This window comes from Rhamphochromis longiceps, linkage group LG4, assembly GCF_057381845.1.
Source record: "Rhamphochromis longiceps isolate RC_006_pf linkage group LG4, R_longiceps_female_GT1.1, whole genome shotgun sequence".
Lineage (NCBI taxonomy): Eukaryota > Metazoa > Chordata > Actinopteri > Cichliformes > Cichlidae > Rhamphochromis > Rhamphochromis longiceps.
In genome coordinates, this window is record NC_140560.1 from 20,597,817 (window position 1) to 20,619,010 (window position 21,194).

General features: G+C 41.2%; 1 protein-coding gene across 4 annotated transcripts; it reads left to right on the plus strand.

Annotated features, from left to right (window-relative positions):
• The first annotated feature begins 735 nt into the window (after positions 1-735).
• rhot1a (ras homolog family member T1a) lies at positions 736-21,142 on the plus strand. 4 transcript variants are annotated; one of them, XM_085403695.1, is made up of 20 exons: positions 736-1,119; positions 5,961-6,019; positions 6,124-6,205; positions 6,470-6,513; positions 6,600-6,653; positions 7,333-7,385; positions 7,703-7,811; positions 8,896-8,997; positions 9,467-9,565; positions 9,779-9,887; positions 10,045-10,165; positions 10,308-10,392; positions 10,534-10,679; positions 10,808-10,908; positions 12,258-12,388; positions 13,064-13,147; positions 13,298-13,420; positions 13,499-13,701; positions 14,995-15,117; positions 20,640-21,142. In XM_085403695.1, the coding sequence occupies exons 1-20, from the start codon at positions 1,083-1,085 to the stop codon at positions 20,755-20,757; spliced, it is 1,983 nt and encodes a 660-aa protein (XP_085259821.1). In that variant the 5' UTR covers positions 736-1,082; the 3' UTR covers positions 20,758-21,142. The 4 variants fall into 4 exon arrangements, with proteins under 4 accessions (XP_085259821.1, XP_085259822.1, XP_085259823.1 ...); XM_085403696.1 differs by having other exon boundaries at positions 6,473-6,513; XM_085403697.1 differs by lacking the exon at positions 20,640-21,142 and adding an exon at positions 16,929-17,757.
• Positions 21,143-21,194: the final 52 nt, after the last annotated feature.

Consider the following 21,194-nt stretch of genomic DNA (forward strand, 5'->3'; position numbering starts at 1 on the left):
TTCCCATGTGCAGACAAATTGCAAACACTTATTAGAAATGATGCTAATGAATCAAGATTATGTCACAATATCACAGCTTTTTAAATTAATGCCATTTTGGTGTTTGCTCTTTCTTGTTCCTCAATTATTTTTTATTTATTTATTTTTTAACTGAAAAATTTCTCATGCTGCCTTTAGGGGTCGCCAAAGCGGACCATCTGCATCCATCTCTGTCACACCAACTATGTGCATGTCTTCCTTCACTGCATCCATCCAATGAAAATTTGAACATGAGCTCGAAAACAAAATAACGTTTATAAAACATTATTTGACTTGATGCTTCCATAAACACCCTGAATGTGGAAGAACATGGCTGGATGGAAAACCTCAGCACTGATATAACAGGCTGCCTGACAGAAACTACGATGCCTTGGCATGAAAACACTTCATCCAGCTTTGTCCATATATCCTGTTTTGGGGGAAAATAGTAGCTGAGCTGTTTAACGTGTAAAGCTGTTCACAAAAGGTAAGAAATATAGATATCATTATAAAGCAGTCATCTTATCAACCACATAAAACCAGGTATATTGTTTGCTGCTTGTTTTAGTAAAGTTTTAATTTTTAATATTTTATTTGGACAGGCAGGAGACGCCAAATCATTGCACTTCCACGTTTTAAATCCAGGGAGCAGCACAGAGTGTTTTCTTTTCATGTTTTTAAAATTTCTGGTGCGCGTTTTGTCCTGTCTGGCTTGCCGTAGATACCCGGTCTTGTAGGTCGGGCATGCCCGTGAACCATCCACTGCGAAATCCTCTGCCAGCGCCTTCAAGAGAGCGATTAACGTGCGCTTACAGAGATATGTGACACATACTGCATTAAACGTTGTCTTTCTGTCCAGCGGATAAGCAATAAGTTCAGCAGAAGCGTGCGGAAAATTGCGAGCAGGACCCGAAAAGTGTCCGTCCGTTTTGTCCTACAAAGGCGCGGAGTGTTTGACAGCGGCAGGGCCCAACGGTAGTTAACTGCCTAAGGAGGAGGACGGCATCCAGAGGTCTACATGAAACAATAAAGACGGTCCTCTGTGCAGGAAAACAAGTGCCAACATGAGGAAGGACGTGAGGATACTCCTTGTAGGGGAGCGTAAGTAGCAACTTCTTTAATCTTCACTAGCTAATATGCTAGTAGCTACAGCTACTTTGTATCAGTTACATATCGTGTGATGAGCTGCGAGGGTCAGCGGAATAGCTTCATTATCCCACAGAGCTTGATAATCACACACTTCGACTGGTCCTGTTATTAGAATAAATAGCAGGCTTTGTTTATGTCGAGCGGCCAAATCATTATCACATGGTGCATGACAGCTGCCTTATCAGGTCTTACATGCACTGCTCTGCTCGCTGCTTCTTATTTGAAGGGAAAATATGAGCCAAACAGTCCAGTTTGGAGTATGGACATCACTTTAACTATTTTATGTTGATATCTGTAGAAAATGTTTGTGTACCATTTTTTGGCTTGTGAGTCATTCTCAAAGTATGTGTAATGGGATTCAGGGAGAGTCTGAAACCATGCATGTGTAACCGGTGTGATTCTGCGTTGTGTCTGATAAAAAAGGTAAAAGAAAGAAAGACCTCCAAGTAAATAATTTGCCCACTCCAGCTCCTCTCCCACAGGGGAATTGTAGAAAAAGGGCAGAGGCAAAAGGGGTACACTGTATTTATAGTATTGCACCAAAGAAGAAGAAAAGAATGAGGAGGGGCTCTAACTGATAATGAACACAACTACAGGCTTGGAGGTCCTAAAAGTCAGGTATAAAAGGAGAAGTTTGGGGGTTTAGAACACATTTTGTGTAATTATAACAATGTTATTTATGACTCTGTTACACATGCACAAACAGAACAATTACAAGTCAGTGAGGGTGGTTTAACATATTATTGTAGTATTTGTTAACATGATAGTGATCTGAAGGCAAACCTCTGTGTGTTCTAAAGAGTCCTAAAACAGAATATCAATACTACAGATTAGATGTGATACAAGTATTTGTATTTAAAAAAAAAAAACAAAAAAAACTACAGTTGCTTTAATTGGTTAATTACTGTAATTTGGCTTATCGGAGTCAAGCGATGAGGATTTAGGAGGATGTAAACGGAGTTTATTAACTAAAGTGCTCTTAATTGGAATACAGCCTTGGTAAGCAAAGCAGAGAAGTAATTAAGTGGTAATAAACACCCCCAGACATCGCAGGGTATAATAAATATGTGAATCATGATTTTTTTTTTGGGCCTCTTTAATTGTATTTTTGTAGGTGACATATTCTGATAGTTCTGTATTATTAAGTGATTGAAGGGCTATTGTGCCGATTAGATGGTGTAAGAGTGTCTGAAAGTTTGAGCTGTGACAAAGATCACAGGAATTCAAAGACTTCTGGGAAAACCCTGAAGTTAAGGTCATTCTGTGGTATAAAAAGTTTTGTTGGCTTAAGATAACATAACACATGATAAGATAAGGTAAGAAATACTTTATTCATTTCAAAAGTTGGGAAGTTCTTGTTGAAATGAAACAGTCGATAGTAAAATAGTTTGAATAAACAGAATAAATATTTAAGCTTGTTTAAAAAAAAATACAGGAATTATAAAGAAATTTCACATAAAAACTACACAAGAGAAAGAGGGTGAAAGAATCTAAACGCACTGCTATTACAAAAACCTTTATCTCTTATTAAAAAAATATTAACATCTATGTAGTACAATTAGGGCTGCCACAAACGATTATTTTGATAGTCGACTAGTCACCGATTATTTCTGCGATTAGTCGACTAATCAGATCATCATCCATTGGATGTAAAACTACAGCTTATTGCACCAGCAGAATCTGCTCTTATAACTATCATTAGCTTACAGCTTTAAGTGTTTAAGGTCTGTGCTAACTAAAAATAAAGACAAGATGATAGTTTATTAAATTTTAATGAAATTTGCAGATTGTTTCGGTGAAGTTTAATAAACTCCTTGCTATCTAAAATATAACAGGACACTGGAGTATATTCTGGAGCATCTCACACTTCTGATAATCAGTTGTCTGCTTGATGTTTATTCAGCTGTGTAAAAACTATAACTTTAATCTCAGACAAACTGATTTACTCAGGAACAAATAAAATACTAAAAAAAAAGCCAAACAATAACATTTTAAGTTATCTAAGTGACTCATATATATATTTAACCTGAGTAGCGAAAGACGGGGGTGGGTTTGAAAACGATTTGCGGGGAGTCCGGTGTTCTCACGGCGCTAGTGAGCCTAGCCCCCGGCTCGCTAACGAGCTAGTGGGTAACAGATGTCTCCGAAAACGTCGAAGCGCTTTTGAAAATATGTGGTGTCCTGATAAACTGAGCAGATATTTGAGGTTTACACAGCTACATTCTCGCCTGAAAATATGTTAAACGTTTATTTTGTGACCCAGAAAGAATAATAAGAGTAACATTAAAACTAACTAGCTGCCGCCATTGTTGGAAACTGCGCTGGGCCGCGCTATGAATTCTGGGACACAGCTGCTTCTTCTTCTTCCTCTTCGGGGTTTAACGGTAGCTGACATCCTTGTACATGCAATGCTGCCATCTTCTGTTTCAGTCCGTTATTACACTCTTAAATCCTGCCACTTATTCCTGCGTCTTTTGTGATCTTACAAAGCTTCAAACGACGCGTCGACTATTAAATCAGTCGTCGACGATTTTGATAGTCGACGTAATCGTGACTAGTCGACAAATCGTGGCAGCCCTAAGTACAATGAAGCAAAATATCTTATTTAATAAGTCAAAATAAAATATAGTTTAATACATTTAGCAAGAAAAAAACTACAGCAAATGAAAATGTTAATGTTCACTGTTTGTCAAATGTTATTTCTTTGTCTTGTAAAATGGTTCACGTAAACTACCTGAAGCCCAAAGTGATCTCCTCACTTTACTCTTGTTTTTTTTTTTTTTTTGGACCCAGAGCTTCAGAACCGGGAAGCTTGAAGCAGAAGATATTAAATAAATCATCCATCCATCCATTTTTCTTCTGCTTAAACAATCAAGGTTCACCTTGCCTATTGCAGCATACATTGGACAGCTTGGCACACTGGCTGCTCATCTATCACAGTGCTTAAATAAATGATTTGAACTTTTATTTTGAAGAGCTGTTTGTTGACCAAATGTGCCAGTTTTACATGGCAGAGGATATTATGGGTAAACAGCTGCATGTTTACAGATCCTGACCTTTTGAAGGACTTTGAAATTACCTGTAAAGCCAGCATGTCCCACCCTGCGTGTTTCACCGTGTCTGTTTGTTCTCTTTTGAGCACACATGTTGACAGTACTATTTATATTCAAGTTGTGGCTCTTCAGGATGGCACACATTGCTACTTTAGGAGAGTTAGTGCTTAAGGAGGTGCAGCCAGAAAGCTACGTGCCAGCCTGTGTGTTATGAAGTTCAGGTTGTGAGATTAACTGTGAACACACCGAGAGGCAAGTGGCAGGGAAACGCAGGGCTGCAGTTTCAAATAATTGCAATTGACTGTTAACTTCTATAAAAATGAACAAATATAAAAAATATGCTGTCACAGGAATCAGCAGTGATGTCAGGGAAGTGGTAGCTTTGTCCAACTCACGATTCAAAAGTAAGTTTGCTGGAAAAAAGCAAATCGCCACATTTCCAAAGCTGTAAAACACTCATGCTTCAGGGTGTTTTGGCTTCATTTATTGCATTGTGGGATTCGACTAATCGTTCAGTCAACACATCATTTCACTCCCAGTCCTTAGATCTAGAGTTTGAGGTTTTTCTTGATAAATACTGCCTGTATTAACAAAATGGCAATGGCCACGTCCTGTGTGTGAGACAGATCATGTTGTTGTCGGCTGTTTACCTTGATTGTTATACATTTATTTTTTATTTTTTGTAAATGTGCAGCCTATCCCAGCGATCGTAGGGCGAGAGGTGGAGCAGACTCTGGACAAGTCTTCAGTGCATCACAGGGCTAACACAGAGAGACAGACAATAACAACTTAGAATCAGCAATTACCTTAACCCCACTAACTGCATGTCTCTGACTGTGGTTGGAAGCCAAAGTACTCAGAGAGAGCCCACACAGACACGAGGAGAAAATAGGGCTGTGCGACGTGACCAAAATCTCATATCCCAATATAAGAATTCTATCGTCCCGATAACAATATAAATCACAAAAATGTAACATTTTCTGTAAATTCTGTGAATCTCGGGCAGCTCGACTTGCGGGAAGTGTTTCCAGCTGCGCGTCATGTAGCTGTTACCGTCGTTGTTGCTAACCACAACGCATAAAAACAGGCGCTTGTCCGTCTGTAGTGTGGTTATATTAAATATAAGAGAAAGAGAGAACTTTAAGGAAATTAATATAGCCACTCGTAAACAGCCTTTTTTGCGACACCACGAAACAAACGATAGCGTAAAATGAAACGATAGACCTTTTTATATCGTCATCCGATATATATCGTTATATCGAACAGCCCTAGGAGAAAATACAAACTCCATACAGAAAGGCTCTGGCCAGATTAACATACATGGAGTTTAACTCAGGAGCTTTTTTGCTGTGAGGCAACAGTGTGGACTACCACACCTTAACATCTTAAATCCTACTAAATCTACACTAATTTGAGTTTAAAACTACTCATTTACATGACTTTGCATGACTTTACTTTCATCATTTCTGGATGTTTTATTCACATAACAGTGTAGCTCTTTGACCTGCCTTTCCAGTGCAGGCCTATTTGCAGACTGCGTTACCTCTCGATGTTCTGGATTCACTGGATGGTGGCCTTTAGTGAGCGCTCAGCTGTGATCGGTGGCACTTGGCTGCAGCTCTTCAGCTGCTCTTATCTGTTCCTGTCATTTCACACATCACCAGGATCTGTCATGAAAATGGCAGAGCGTTTTTGCATGTTAATGACCCTGTTCTGTCTTTTTCTTGTTGTGCTCTACAGCTAAGGTGGGGAAGACGTCCCTGATTATGTCTTTAGTCAGTGAGGAGTTTCCAGATGAGGTATGTGTGATGAGGCACTCTGGTTATGGTTAAAAGCCTCCTTTTGAATGTTCACTGTTGACCGTCATTTTATCATTGTTTGACATCATTGTCCTGTTTTCCAGGTTCCACTCCGAGCTGAAGAGATCACCATCCCAGCCGATGTCACCCCGGAGAGGGTGCCCACACACATTGTGGACTACTCGGGTATCTCCCCCCTTTACACACAGTCTTTCAAACTGACACAAGAACAGTGTAGCTAATAAAAAGAAGCCCATTCAAATCCTTCCGATACAAGGAAGTATTGAGTGTTCAGCTGACATCATTTTGTGCGTGGCTGCACCTCTTATCTGTTCCACTGGGTTTCAAGATGTAGGTCATGAAAGTGTCTCCATTTTTATTTGAGAAAAACAAAGTGAGCACAAGAGGTGTTAGGTAACATAATACTGTACTAATTTTCCTTTTGCACAGAAGCAGAGCAGTCAGATGAGCAGCTGTATCAGGAAATATCAAAGGTCGGTGTTATTTCATTCTTGCTTTGCCCTGTTTGTGCTGCATATTGTTGATGTGTGCTTCATAATGTTGCTTTTTCTCTTCTTAGGCTAATGTGATCTGCATAGTTTACTCAGTCAACAACAAGAAGTCGATTGAGAAGGTGAGCCTGGTGTCAGCGTACTTATGTTTCATATTACTCTTGTTTGGCTCGACTTGCTTTTTCATCTCGACATAAGTTGGTTTCTTTGTAAGAAGTTGGCAAAAGCTGGTTGCTGTTATTATTTTACTGTCCATAAACAATCTTTAATGTTATCTTGGGGTGACGCCAGAGAAGAGTAATGGATGTAGTGAAGGAGGACATGCAGTGGTTGGTGTGACAGGGTGAGATGAAGGCGTCCCCTTAAGGGAGAAGCCAAAAGAAGAAGTTATTTACACTAAAGCTCACATTCATCCTTTCACACACACAAAAATGAAGCTGTTTTAGAATCAGAATCAGAATACTTCATTAATCCCATTTGAGATATACAGCACTACCTCCTGAGCCAGCAACAACTCCAATACCATTAAACACCACGGTGGTCACTGGCATCCCTCATAATAAAAGTCAGATCATATTTCACCAGGTAAAAGCTTTTAATGTGACACTGCGGCAGAAATGTTTGATTTGCACTTCCAGTAGCTTTTACTGGGATGGTTGCCATAGACACAGACTGAATTACTCTGCAAATATATTGCAGTACTTTCATCAGACTGGGTTACCTTTGTTATTCCAGGCATGTATTTAAATGAAAACCTTTGTGTTGGTGCTGCATGTTTGTCATTGTGTGTTCCTTCCCCAGGTGACGAGCCACTGGATTCCTCTCATAAACGACAGAACGGACAAAGACAGCAGGTGTGTACGTCAGCTAACGGTTATTTTTATCATCCGCTCATCTACCGACCGTTTTCTTACTTAACTTATTCAGTGTTTGGTCTATACAGTGTCAAAAATTGTAGTTTAATTTTTCTCTTCTTCCAACCAGAATAAACACGTTTACAGTTTTTTTTTTTTTTTTTTTTAATGAGGCTGGAAAATCCTTCCCTTTAGATATCTGCAACCAACTGCAGATTTTAAAGCAATGATTAAAACACATGATCTAATTAGCTTTAGTCTGATTTTCTGTTGATTGGCTGATTGTTGCTGCTCTGTAATAAATGGCTTCACTGCAGGGTGCCACTGATTCTTGTGGGGAACAAGTCAGACCTGGTGGAGCACAGCAGCATGGAGACCATCCTGCCAATCATGAATCAATACCAGGATATTGAGACGTGTGTAGAGGTAAAGCAAAAGTGATACAAACAGACACACACACTTGGACTCATACTATGATTGGGTCTATTGAGGCTGTTTGGAGGTCCCACTCAGTTAAATGTCAAAGTCTGATGAAACTGTTGAGAGCAGTGAAACTGCAAATAAAGTTTAAAAGGCTGATTGAAAATCCAATACTGGCAGAGTGTGTCAGAGTGAGACAACCTGTGCGGAGGACAGATTGACCCCCAGCTGCTCTTAGAGTGCAATCCAGATCCTGACTGCACATACACTCTGAGACCTGAATAGATTTATATTACCACGCTCCGGGGCCACGGCCTGCTGACTGACTGTGAATGTGCCGTGAGGCTCGGCTGTCATGGAGCGAGGGAATGGGAATCTGCCTCCCTCTGCGTTTATTCAAATTTCCCTCTGCCGCCTGCGACGGCTCGGTCCTGCCCTTCTGAGCTGGCTTAGTTACGAGGTTAAAAGAGGGACGCATGGTGGACGTGAGGGACAGCACATACACAGTGGGAACAGACTGGGGTCAGTCACTCTGCTATGAGAAATATGTGATCCTGTGAGGTGCTTAGATTTCAGATATAACTGTGTCAAAAATAAAAGCAGCAGCACAGTTTAAAGTACAGTCTTTATGAAGCTTTTTAGAAAATCATGTTTAAGATAAAAGTCTGCATTTACTCAACCCCCCCAAATGAGATGTTTTTAAGGGGAAATGATCAGAATTATTTGGACAGTAAGCTGCATTTTAAGTCAGTTTTTTATATGGACTGCAGTACCCCGTATAATGTTCAGAATTTCCATCCTTTAGTATTACCTACTTCATGCATTCAGCTTTTTTCTATTCATTTATTTTTTGTTTATTGGAAACCATTCATAACAACATGGTAACCTGAGCTGCACAGTGGGTCAGTGGTTAGCTCTGCTGCCTCACGGTTAGGGCTCTGGGTTCAAACCTCCGGCTAATGAAAAGCATGTTCTGTCAGCCATGCCTTCGTCATACCCATCATACTCTTGGAGAAGAGATTCTCAATCTCAAGAGTTTCACTTCCTGGTAAATAAAAGTTTAAAATAAGGCGGCCTGTTTTTCTCTCAGTGCTCTGCAAAAAACCTGAAGAATATCTCCGAGCTGTTCTACTACGCCCAGAAGGCCGTTCTCCACCCGACAGGACCCCTGTACTGCCCAGAGGAGAAGGAGGTGGGTTCTGACTTGTTGAACACAGGTAGCTTTAATGGAAATGTTGGTTTGCAGCTTTCAGAAACCTGGTGGAGTTACCTGTGGAAACTATGGGCAGCCGTGTCAATCTGTTGGCAACCAATCGCAAGGAAGTTTTAAGTGCATCCTCTTTGTGACCGATTTCAGCTGGCAACAAGTAGCAACCACTCACGAGCAGACTAGAAAAGATTTTTCACTAGGTCGTCAGGGATACACCGACCAGGCTGTAGGTCTGAGACGGCGTTATCCTTTGATTACACTCGTCATAAACTCTGCAACTGTGCAAGAATCACCTAAATCTGTTCTTCATGTATTTTATCCTCACTGTGGCCTGTTTTTATGTTGGAGATCAAGAGTAAAGCTAAGGAAATAAGAAAAGCAGATTTAAATCTTGGTGCATCATAGAAGTGCATTTTGTCTCCTAAAAAATGGTTTTTCTCCTGTATTACAGCTGAAGCCTTCATGCATTAAGGCTTTAACCAGGATATTTAAAATCTCTGACCTGGACAATGACGGCACCCTTAATGACAGCGAGCTCAACTTCTTTCAGGTAATGTTTTCCTCTTTAATAACATCAGCGTCTGTTTGTTAGATTGTGAGTACTGAGACGGTGTAAGGTTCAGCGTTGGTCTGTTTGTATATGAGGAAAACAACCTGTAACGGGTTTAGGGAGATGGGCTTTGACATGAAACGATGTGCTCATAACAACACATGTCACAGCAGCAGCATCTGAAAACTGCATATATGTTGTGTATGCATGTAGAGAACATGCTTCAATACACCACTGGCACCCCAGGCGTTAGAGGACGTAAAGAACGTGGTCAGAAGAAACATGATGGATGGAGTCAAAGACAACGGGCTCACGCTCAAAGGTCGGACACTGCCCCGTTCTTCCTTTGTTTTTATGTGTTTCTCATACTTGGTGGCTTTGTGAACATAATTTGTACTGTCTGAATCACTTTTCTGAGTGTTCACCCTCTCTCTCAAATTGTGTCCACTTTTTTTCTTTTTCTTTTTTTTTAATTGCAGGCTTCCTCTTCCTGCACACCCTCTTCATACAGCGAGGTCGGCACGAGACCACATGGACCGTGCTGAGGAGGTTCGGTTATGACGACGACCTGGAGCTCACGCAGGAGTACCTGTTCCCCCTGTGAGTGCAGATTAGTTTGCATGTCACTTTGAGAGGTGTTCAATTTAAAGCAAGAAGTGGAGAAAAAAGCAGGTACCTGAATAAAACCAGAAAGCTGCAAATTCACCAAAACGTATGTTTTTGTTCCTTCTCTTTATACCAGGATAAAGATCCCTCCAGACTGCACCACGGAGCTTAACCACAATGCTTACCTCTTTCTTCAGAGTGTCTTTGACAAGCATGACAAAGTGAGTGGTCATGTTTGTTTTGTTTGTTGGTTTGTTTTTTCCCTTAGCACTTTTATTTCCATATTTACGACTAGATTTCAGCAAGATGAACCTTTCTGTGCTCAGTTGAGTTTGTGTGTGTTTGTCTCTGTGGTCTTCCAGGACAGAGACTGCGCGCTGTCGCCAGAGGAGGTGAAAGACTTGTTCAAAGTGTTTCCCTACATGCCCTGGGGTCCAGATGTAAACAACACAGTTTGCACTAATGAACAGGGATGGCTCACATACCAGGGATACCTCTCCCAGTGGACGTGAGTGTGCATATTGTTACGCATCTGTTTTAACTTCATGCACCCTGAAAAACTTCACGCTGGGACAGATTAACAGGCACTTCTCAGTCATGTAAAATCTTCTCACTTCTCTTCCTTTCCTTTGGTAGGTTAACAACATATCTGGATGTGCAGCGTAGTTTGGAGTACTTGGGCTACCTCGGCTACTCTATCATCTATGAGCAGGAATCCCAAGCGGCTGCAATTACAGGTAGGTAGAGGTGGGAAGTAATAAAGTACAGATGCTTTGTTACTGTACTTAAGTACAATTTTCAGGTATTTGTGTTTTACCTGAGTAGTTTTTTTGTTTTTTACTCCCAACATTTTTAAATAAATATCTGTACTTTCTAGTCTTTACATTTTAAAAACAGGCTCATTACCTTTGGTTTTAACGCATTTGAGTTAATATTTTGTCACTGCAAACCTCCAAACATCAAACACGTTTGAGCCTAAACAGAAACGGATTAAAGGCAGCCCTGTTTGTTTATTAATCAGCAGAGGATGTCTCATAAAAAGAGATGACGCGTGCCAAAGTCAGGGGTTAAAGAGAGGGTGTTTTTATTGAATTATGTATTTATTGCCGCAACACTGGAACGACTCCAGGTGTCTGTAAGTTGTGGCTGCGCTGCTTCGCATCTAGCTAGCTCTACTGATGAGGGAGAATAAAAGGAGTGGCAGGTAATTTCAAAAGCAGTGTTTTTATCAGCTCAACAAACATCAGCAAAATCACATATAGGGTCTGTACATGTGACATATATATTTTTAAATTATTATTGAAAAACATGCTGCAAATCAAACTGAGGTAGACTGTGCTTTTTAAAGGTTGCATGAAAATCCTCTGCAGGTTAGTGCAGGATAAACAGGTTAGTTTGCAGTACTGTGATGGATTTAGAGTTAAGTATAGCCTGTGACTGCTGCACAGTGGCTGTGGAGTCATAGTCAGAGTTAGGTTACATCAAGTGTAGCAGAGATTCATTTATGGAGTCCAATATAAAGACAGCATAAGCAGTGTACTGTCAGTGTAGAGGATGGAAATCAGCCAGGACAACTCGTGAAACATCTGCTGACATCTGGTTGAATTCAGTCGTGTCCATCCACAAAGAGCAGCAGGTCAGCTGATCACAGTCTGTACACGAAGAAAATTTACTGCAGCGCACAGTAGAAATCGTTGAGTTTTGATCCATTACTGCTGATTTTAGGGATCCTGCTGAATCCACTTTATCCCCTCATTGTGCTCATTTTCCTGTTTTGAGGCAAAGTCACCATCTACAATGTAGCCAACAGAAAATAGAGAGATGCATGTTTTTATTTTCCTTTTTTAATTTTTATTTTCCAAGCTGAGTATAATTAAATTGTATTCGCATGTATGTTATTTCATCATTATGTTAAAATAGCACAAGGTTCAGTTCACAAAAAAGAAACTTCCTCCAACGAGCTCATTTTACTTACCTTGAGTACATTTCAGATCCGGTTAAGTACAGAATCTCTGTACTTTTGCCAGCTTTGTATATTACTAATTGTATTATAAAGCTACAAGAAAAATGTTTCCTTTTCCTTCAGTGACCCGTAACAAGCGCATTGACCTGCAGAAGAAGCAGACCCAGCGCAGCGTCTTCCGCTGCAACGTTTTAGGAGCACGGGGCAGCGGGAAGAGCAGCTTCCTCCAAGCATTTCTCGGCAGGAACCTGCAGGTCAGTGGAAATCATTAACAGAAAGCCTGTTAAACTTTATGAAACATGCTAATTCTGCAGCTATCGCAACTGTTTCCGATATGTACAAAATAAAGTGGGATGTACGAAGTGAATATAGGTACAGATCTTACAAATGGTGAGTAATAAAAAAAAAAAAGGTTAATTTTCAGGACTTTTACATTAACTTGTCAGCATTTAAGGATAATGGTCACCATGACGAGTAAGGCCTAAATTCTAACCAATGCAAAGCTCGTAATTAAGCCATTTTTTTCCTACCCTGTCTACATGGAGCACATCACAGGAGGACTTGCAGCTCTGTTGATTTTGCTTACAGATCCAGTGTTGAATGTGAACTCTGTTTCACTTTCAACACTGGATCAACATTTTATTATCATCATCATCTGTCACTGATTGATGGATGGCACTCAAGAGTCACACATGCACACTTTGACTCTGAATTGGATAAGAGGAAGAGACTGGATGGATGGTTCTGTGCATTTTTACACAGCTTGGACCCCTAATAACATTTTGCCGTTCTTAATGAGATTATATTCATAATCTAAATCATCAAAAATTAACTACATAATGTAAAATAAAGGATTTTCCCCCCTAAATTAAATAAATAAATAAAACAATAGTGTTGACGGGCGACACTGGCTTTGCTTTCCTCCACAGCGACAGAGGCGGATTAGAGAAGAGCACAAGTCCTTCTATGCCATCAGCACGACTTACGTTTACGGTCAGGAGAAGTACCTGCTGGTAAGATCCATTTACTCTGAGGAGTCATCAGCTGCTCGCTGGATTACTGTTACATAATCTGAGTGCTTTACAGCATTACAAATGTTAATCCCTCCGTCTGCACGCTCTGTTGCTCCGTCCCTGCTCCCTGCCCTGCCTGCTCACTACAAGCTCCACGAGGTGATGCCGGATTTTGACTTCCTGACGGAGACGGACTTGGCCTGCGATGTGGTCTGCCTGGTGTACGACGTCAACAATCCTCGCTCGTTTGAGTACTGCGCAAAAGTGTACAAGGTGTGTAAACTGAGAGCGTCTTATCAGGCCTTATTTTAAAAGTCTTGCCTCCTGACACGGAGTTCTTGTGTTTGGCAGCAATACTTCATAGACAGCAAGACGCCGTGTGTGGTGATAGCCGCCAAGTCGGACCTGCACGAGGTGCGGCAGCACTACAGCCTGTCGCCGCATGACTTCTGCCGGAAACACAAGCTCCACCCACCCCAGCCTTTCACCTGCAGCACGAACGAAGCACCCAGCAAAGACATCTACACTAGACTCACCACCATGGCCATGTACCCGTAAGCATTAAAATTCAGCTACAGTCTTCACTGTTTCTTTCCCACTTATGCTTCTTTTACCTCTCTTGGGTGATTTTATGACATTTAGCACTCAGTGATGTTAGGAAAATGAATACTAGCCGCCTTCAATGTGTTGTGTAGCACTGAAACTTTACAGTTTAGACCTTAACCCAATGATTTTTGCAATCATTCGATCACACCGGTCAGTACGCGAAGACTTGACACTCTGAAATACACTGCAGCCAGTTCTTTCATTTATGGGCCCTGCGGGGTGTCCTAAGTCCTCAAAGCTCTCTGAGCAGATTGGATTTCAGTAGCTTAATTAATTGGCACTTAAGGGATGTGCCCGTTAAAGCTCATTGTAGCAGCCCACAAATCCTATTGGCTAAAATCTGAAATCATTGGATCTGCTGCGCTCTAGAGCATTAGTCTGAGTAGATTTAAGCAGAAGTGCTTACTGAAAGGCGACTTTCTGCTGAGAGCCAGAGAGTAGACTGCTCCGGCGACTTATCGTTAACTCAGTTATTAGATGAAATAGAATAAAGTCTGAGCTTTAAACTCAGCGCTGTGTTGATTTTTTACTTTGATTTTAATCGTACAGCGCTTGGTAATTGTAGCATTATCATGCATGCTGTGTGGTAAACTCTCAGGCTTCCTGTGCAACTCTACAAAACTGCCCGGATCTTCACTGTGTAGCGTAAATGTTGGTAAGTTTATTGTGTCAAACCAATAAGCTCCCATCACTCAGGCGTCAGTAGTTTCTAAAGGTGTTTAACACCTACATTTTAATGCGTAGCAAGTTCAGTGATTCAGCTGTCTCAGCAGTGAAGCTGCAGATAGTTTGTTTGGTCAGCTGAAACCACTGTGGCTGTCTGTTATTTACAGGTGACTGTGGTCTCTGAAAACTCGTATCGCATAAGCCACGTTTTTCTCTGGTTTTAGCTGCCTCTGAAATATCTAAAAGTAAAAGCAGCTGACAAAACGTCAGTCTGAGATTGTTTTAGTTGTGATGTCTGTTTTGTGGTTTTCCCTCCTTTCCTCTCGTTTTGTGTTACAGATATCAGTAATTCTATTCCATTGGATGAAAGTAAGAGTTTGAGGTAACCAACAGCAGTGCAGGTTTCATATTACAGTGAAGGTCATGCTTTGATGTAGTTTAGCAGTTAAACAAATGTAATTGCTTTTCATCTGTCAGGCTTTGGTCCCTCCTCCTGTGAGTGTGTGTCCTTCTGTGTTTGTGTGTGTGTGTTGGCGTGGTGGTGAATACACGCATTTCTGTGTATCTTTCTGCAGCCACGCCCGTCTCCACTGCATGTGTGCCTGCAACAGGTGCACATATTGCCTCTGTCAGAACCTCCTCAAGTTGGAGCTGCTGCGCAGCATTAAGGCCCAACTCCGCACGGTCGTGTTCAACAGGTTCATACACAAAATAAACTCTAGTGTTTAACATAGACTCATTCCTCCTCTCTGTCTCCGATCCTGGGGCTGGACCTCCACGATGGGACGCAGAGAGGCTTTACCCAAGCTCACTAACACTGGTGGTAGTGACAGCTCCTCTGCTTTCCCTAAGTGTTCCCCACTGGTTCAGTTTACACTGCATATCAACTGTAAGGAGAGGGGGACACCATTATTGGTTTTACGTTATGTTTAAATATTTCTGCTGATAAATTATTGGCTTTTCCTGCCACGGTTGGGTTATAGTACTCGTACAGAGCAGGCTGTTCTCTGCTCAATGAGAAATCACAGTGATGAAGTCGTTAGCAGTAGTAAAGTTAATAATAATATAGTTAACAGTTAATCTCTGTTATCAAATGATGATCGTGTTTCCCAGAGGTCATTGTTTCAGCTGAATAAGAGCTGAAGGTCTTTAAATCTTCTGCACCGTGTGGGAAAATGCGTCCTCAGACTTTCTCAGGCAGGTCGTCAGGGATGCGTAGAGTTAGCAGCTGTAGCAATGACACAAAAACCAGCTGCTTGACTGTCGATGCGGTTGTGTGTGGATTTTGTGCTATTCAAGCTTAAACTGTGACGTCAGTTTATCTCTATCAGCTGCAGACAGATTCTGATGCTGCAGATGGTTCATTTCCTAAAATTCCAGAAGTTCTTTTTCCAACTTTAAAATCATAACACATTTGGAATAATATTACATCAATTTACATGCAGCATATTGACTATTCTCACATTCACTGACACAGGCCAGACACAACTGTCTGTAGACCCTAACGGCCTGCTGTCTTCGCTCAGCATTTCTCTGAATGAATTAATAAAAGTCTTGTTAAAAGCTCTTAAGCAGGAACTCTTTGCTTGTGATTTAGGACTGCTGGGAGTAACTTCCCTATAAATGATGTCAGATATCTCGCTTTCTGCTCCAGCTCCAGGCAGCCGAGTCGCTCTCTGTACAGTCTGACACGGCGAGCTGTGACGGTGCTGTGCCAGCTAACAAACAGCGTGGTAGCCAGGGAGGTACCTGTGTGACTGTGTTGCGATGCATGATGCTTGCACCACAAACTCGGCTCCTAATACTGACTCCCACACTAACATGCAGTAAAAGAAACTTCAGCCCCAGTTAACTGATCGTTTTATATTTGTGAATTTTTTTTAAAACTAAAGAACAGAATTTTTATGTTGGCCTGAATTTTGAATGATAAAAAAGGAACTTTGATGATTCCAGGTGTGTATTAGAGCTTTTCTCCGACTCACGTGTGCCCCCTCCTGTCCTGCAGTGGATATGCAGACAGTAAATCTGACTAACAGGCTTTGTGTGCACAAAATGAGAAACAACCAATTTCTTTGGTTTGTTTGTGGTTCAAAATGAAAACGTCATTGCTCTCTACATGTTTGCATGTTTGATTTCATTCACAGAGAAGTATGTTAAAAAGCAAAAGCCTGTTACGTCTGTTTCCAGCTCCTCTTTCAGCTGTTTGATTATTTGTGACGTTTTCAGCCTCATTTTGTTTCCATTTCCATTCTTAACCTTGAAGTCTGCGCCCACAGGAGAGACATTAGTCTGAAAAGCATCGCTCTTAATGGGCAAAATAAAAACTAAACCAGTCTGTTTCTTGTCCTCCTGAAGTGTTAAGACTTGATGAACTGATGTTTGAAATCAAATGTGTTTAAATGATTGAATTTGATTGTTTTTGTTCTTCTCCAATTACTCGGTCATTTCATCCTGTTTTCCCCTCCTGTCTTCTATTTCTTGTCTTTGTGTTCTTCCTTCCACTCTGTAGGTGTTCACGCACACGTTTGTGGCTGCCCCTCATCCTCTTCCTCTTGCATGTGTTCACTCTCTGCTAATCTGCATGGCTCACCTGTTCACTTCAGCCTCTGTACTTAAAGGGCATGCCTCAGTCCTCTGTGAAATACTGCCATCTGCTGGCAGTTGGGGAAGGTTCTGCATCTGTCTGTACAGTGTAGTGAGCTTGGTGTTTGAATTTAATGGTGCAGGTTTGCTGAGCTACACTGCGGGTGTGAATGTGTTTAAATGTGTTTTGAGTGCGTACGTTTCTAATTTTTGTAAATTATTGTTAGTCACTCAGGCAGGGCTAGATGAAGTGTTGCACCCAACAACTAACCCTTGTGTCGACATCGTCTCTGGGAGTTGTTATCAGTGACCTTAATCAGGCAGAGTGAGGGCCTGACAACCTAAAATCTAACATTAAAGGAACATTTCAGCTCTGATTGATTACAAGCATCGAGATTAAGGTGCATTGAGCCAAAGTGCTCATTAAGATTAGAAATTAACTGAGTAACAAGTACAGACCATCCTTTATACTCTGTTGTTAAAGAATCTAACACGCCAAGAACACAAACTATTATTTTATTTGGTAACAAACTATACAGCTTGTTTATGGTGTGTTTGTGTGCTTTTGTTTGAGATATGAAATGAAAGTGGGTCAGGTATCGTGATTGTGTTCAAGCTTTTGTTTCAGAGGTGGTGTTTGGCCTACTTTTCGGACTCGATACAGATGACTTTTTAGTATTTTGTTTATCTTATTGGTGCATTTTATTGTATTTTTGTCATTGTTATAAATAAAAACTTTTTTCCTTTTTTTTTTTTTTTTTAAAAAAAGAAGAAGAAATAACCAAAATAACTACTTCACATCAACTAAAAGGGAAAATATATTTTGCTGAAAAAGTGTATTAAATAGTTTTTACTGTTAAAGAGGATATAATGTAATATAGAACCAAGTATATACAGTATGCACCACATATATGTGGCCATTTCCTCATTCTATGTAAAAACAGTTCCCACACACATAGTATTTTTCGGCTTCAGTCTCCCTCGTGAATATTTCCGTTTTTTTTTTTTTTTTTTTTCGTCTCCTGTGATTAAAGACTATATTTTTAAGTGCTGTTGGGTCAGACCAAACCTGACTATATTCTTTTTAGCTCAAACAAGTGTTTAAAAAGCAAACAAAAAAAGACCAAAACGCGAATGTTTTTCTGAGCAAACAGGATATTAGGATGGCTGGAAATAGATTTTCTACCAGTAGCCGCCCATAGACTGTGTTTGCAGGCCTATTTATGTCAATGAGTTGATGGTCAGATAACCTATAAAGATAGCCATCACCATTTCCTACTGATTCAGACTACAAAACCACAGTTGAAAATTTTTTTAAGTAAATGCCTGCACAGACCAGCATCGTGTGACCGGACCACAGGCACGGTGTAGAGTCCACACAGAAACGGAGTTTTGATGGAAGTTTGGTAAAAGCAAACGACAGCAGTGCAGATGCAGACCCCGTGTAAACTGTAGTCTGTAAAGGACGTGCATCCTTCCTTTATTCGACGCCAGAAACAAAGGATAAACTCTTAGGGACAGAGTCTACATTTTATTTCTACAGCAACAACTGTTGTTGTGAAATCACAACTACAGTTGCCTCACGGTGCTTTATATTCTAAGGTAAACCCTACAATAATACAATAAAAAAACTAGAAGACCCCAACAATCATATGACACCTTATGAGCAAGCGCTTTGGCAACAACGGGAAGGAAAAACTAGCTTTTAACAGGAAGAAGAGTAAGATTCTTAACGGTCTTATGAAAACATCCGTCCAGATTCCTCACGTGACAACATGCTGTCATTACTTTCACCTCGCTTCCTTGAAGAAGAGATTCTTCTGATAAGATGACAGCTTGAGGGCCACGTGCAGGTTTCCTGCTGTGCAATACTTATTTGCATATATCCCGTAGCTATGGCAACTCAGTTAACAGGTAACTGTGCGTGTCATGACGTGCTGCATGTTAATTGCAATTATGAGAACCTGTGTAAGTGATTTCACTAAATGAATGAACAATGACTAAAGTATAAACACGTGTTTAAAAATAGATGTTGGCATATATTGTATGATGGAGTATGAATTATCTGCCTAGCAACCAAGCAAACATCGTTTACTATGCCAACACCAATTTGTGTTTAAAACATGTTTACAGGAAGTTTTGATGTTCAGTAAACTGCGCCTTCTTTAAAAAAAAATCCCTAGAAAGAAAGTGTTAGCTGGTTGTTAGGGAAAATGTTTCTCGTAGAAACCACTGCCGCCCCTGAAAACTTCCGCTGCATTGTGGAGGATGCTTGAACCGGGTTTCATGCTTTAATCACTAACTGAGCGGTTCTGGCTGTGATAAATGTGTTGATTGTTTAACAAATTCAAAGTATCTCCCTGCTTCACCTGCTGCATTTGACTCCTTTTGTGACTGTGTGAGAGGCTGCCTGGTTGGGTGGAGTTTGTGGGGTGGGGGTGGTGGTGAGGCAAGCTGCCTGCTGTCAGAGGACGATTTCAGCCTGAAGCAGCAGGTTTCAGCCATCTCCATCGTGGAGGTGGGGTCCATCTTTTATGGAGGCCTCCGCTGAACCAGTAATTCCTCCACAAAGGTAACAACAGAAATCATAGAGAGAGGGGATGTTTGATTTTTATACCCGTGGAAGGATGGGCGAACACTCCATGCATGTGACTGTATCTCATAATGGCAGCAGGTTTATCAGGTTTTGACCTATAAGAGTCATGTCGATATCTACTGCCAGAGGCGTTTTCCTCTTTTTTTCAGTAGATGGAGCATGAGTCTGGCTTTTCTTTGGATCCTACGGGAGTAACAGGACATTTGAAGGGTTGAGTGGTGACGTGTCTGTCCCCAGATCAGCTTCTCAAATTTCTGATGAAGCTGTACAATCAGTATATTATGTATACGGGGCACTTGGGTTACTCCCTTTCTCCTCCCTCCTCCTCCGTTGCTTTTACCTGTCATTGCAGGCTGCATAGTTCACCTTGTTTTTCCTTCCAGCTCAGTCTGTTGTTTTAGAAGTGTTAACGCAGTTCTATGAAGCTCAGGTGGTGTCATGTACACACATGCGCTTAATCTTAAAATAATGCGTTGCCTACCTCATTGTTGCCACAGGTATATTTAGGTGTGAGATTTATTTCACTCTACGCCTCATTTAAATGAAAGCGCTCTGTATCAAAACTGTTCTCTGCCCTTTGTGAGAGGAGATGAAGCCAAATTATAGAGAAATGATCCAATCAGCAGCACTAGAAATACCAAATTTATTTAGTTTAGACACCACCTGGGCTCCATATAATTTTAACAATCCTTTAAGGTACATAGCAGGTGCTTCTTTAAGACTCTGCTCTTTCCCTTTTTTACGTATCCCAAACTGAAACAAACAATGACAAGAGAAGGCATGTGTTTCCCTTTCATGCTGCCATGAGAGGATCCTTGGATTCGTCATATGTGGTCAGGCTTTGGGAAGTTTTCACCCAGAGGGGGAAACACATGACTTTGTTGTGTCATTTGGCAATTTCTCTCGTTGTGGTTTTACGAGCAGATGGAAAATGTGGCACTAGATTCGTCATTGTGTTTTAAGCTGCTCCCCTTTTCTGCTATTCATGTATTTTCCCAGCCTCTCACCTGCTCTCTGTGTGTTTCCTGCTTCTTCTCTCAGACACATGGCTCAGGCAGACCTGAAGAACTCCACCTTTTGGCTGAGGGCGAGCGTCGGCGCCACAGTGTTTGCCGTGCTGGGCTTCGCCATGTACAGAGCGCTTCTCAAACAGCGGTGATCAGACAGAACCAGACTTCCCCTCTCTGGTCCTTCTGTTGACTCTGCCCCTTCTCCTCCCACCACTCATACCTGGGGAAAGAAAAGACTCACAAAGACGGCCTGACCCACCAGCCAGGCCTCATTTCTTGGTCACCATGAACAAACGTGCAGACTTATAGGTACCTTTTATATAAGGGAGTGTGGTGTTTTTCTCCTTATGTTTTGAAGAGGGGGGCAGGTTACGTTTGAAACATCACCTCGGTTTGTAAATGCTGGCGTCGTTTGGTCTGTTGGTTTAGTCTAGGTGAGATTAGACATGAGTAGTCAGCTGGTCCAGTCCTCTTTTTAATTCCCCCACCTCCTCAGGTCAGTATAATTAGATATTTGGACACCAGAGAGAGGCAGACATCCACAGATCCACCACAAAGGGACTTGAATCTGTTTATAGATGTGCAT

Coding starts and splice junctions, on each gene's coding strand:
- rhot1a (XM_085403695.1), top strand. CDS start 1,083: ATGAGGAAGGACGTGAGGATACTCCTTGTAGGGGAGC. Junction 6,020..6,123: donor GTGAGGAGTTTCCAGATGAG/GTATGTGTGATG, acceptor CCTGTTTTCCAG/GTTCCACTCCGAGCTGAAGA. Junction 7,386..7,702: donor AGAACGGACAAAGACAGCAG/GTGTGTACGTCA, acceptor GCTTCACTGCAG/GGTGCCACTGATTCTTGTGG.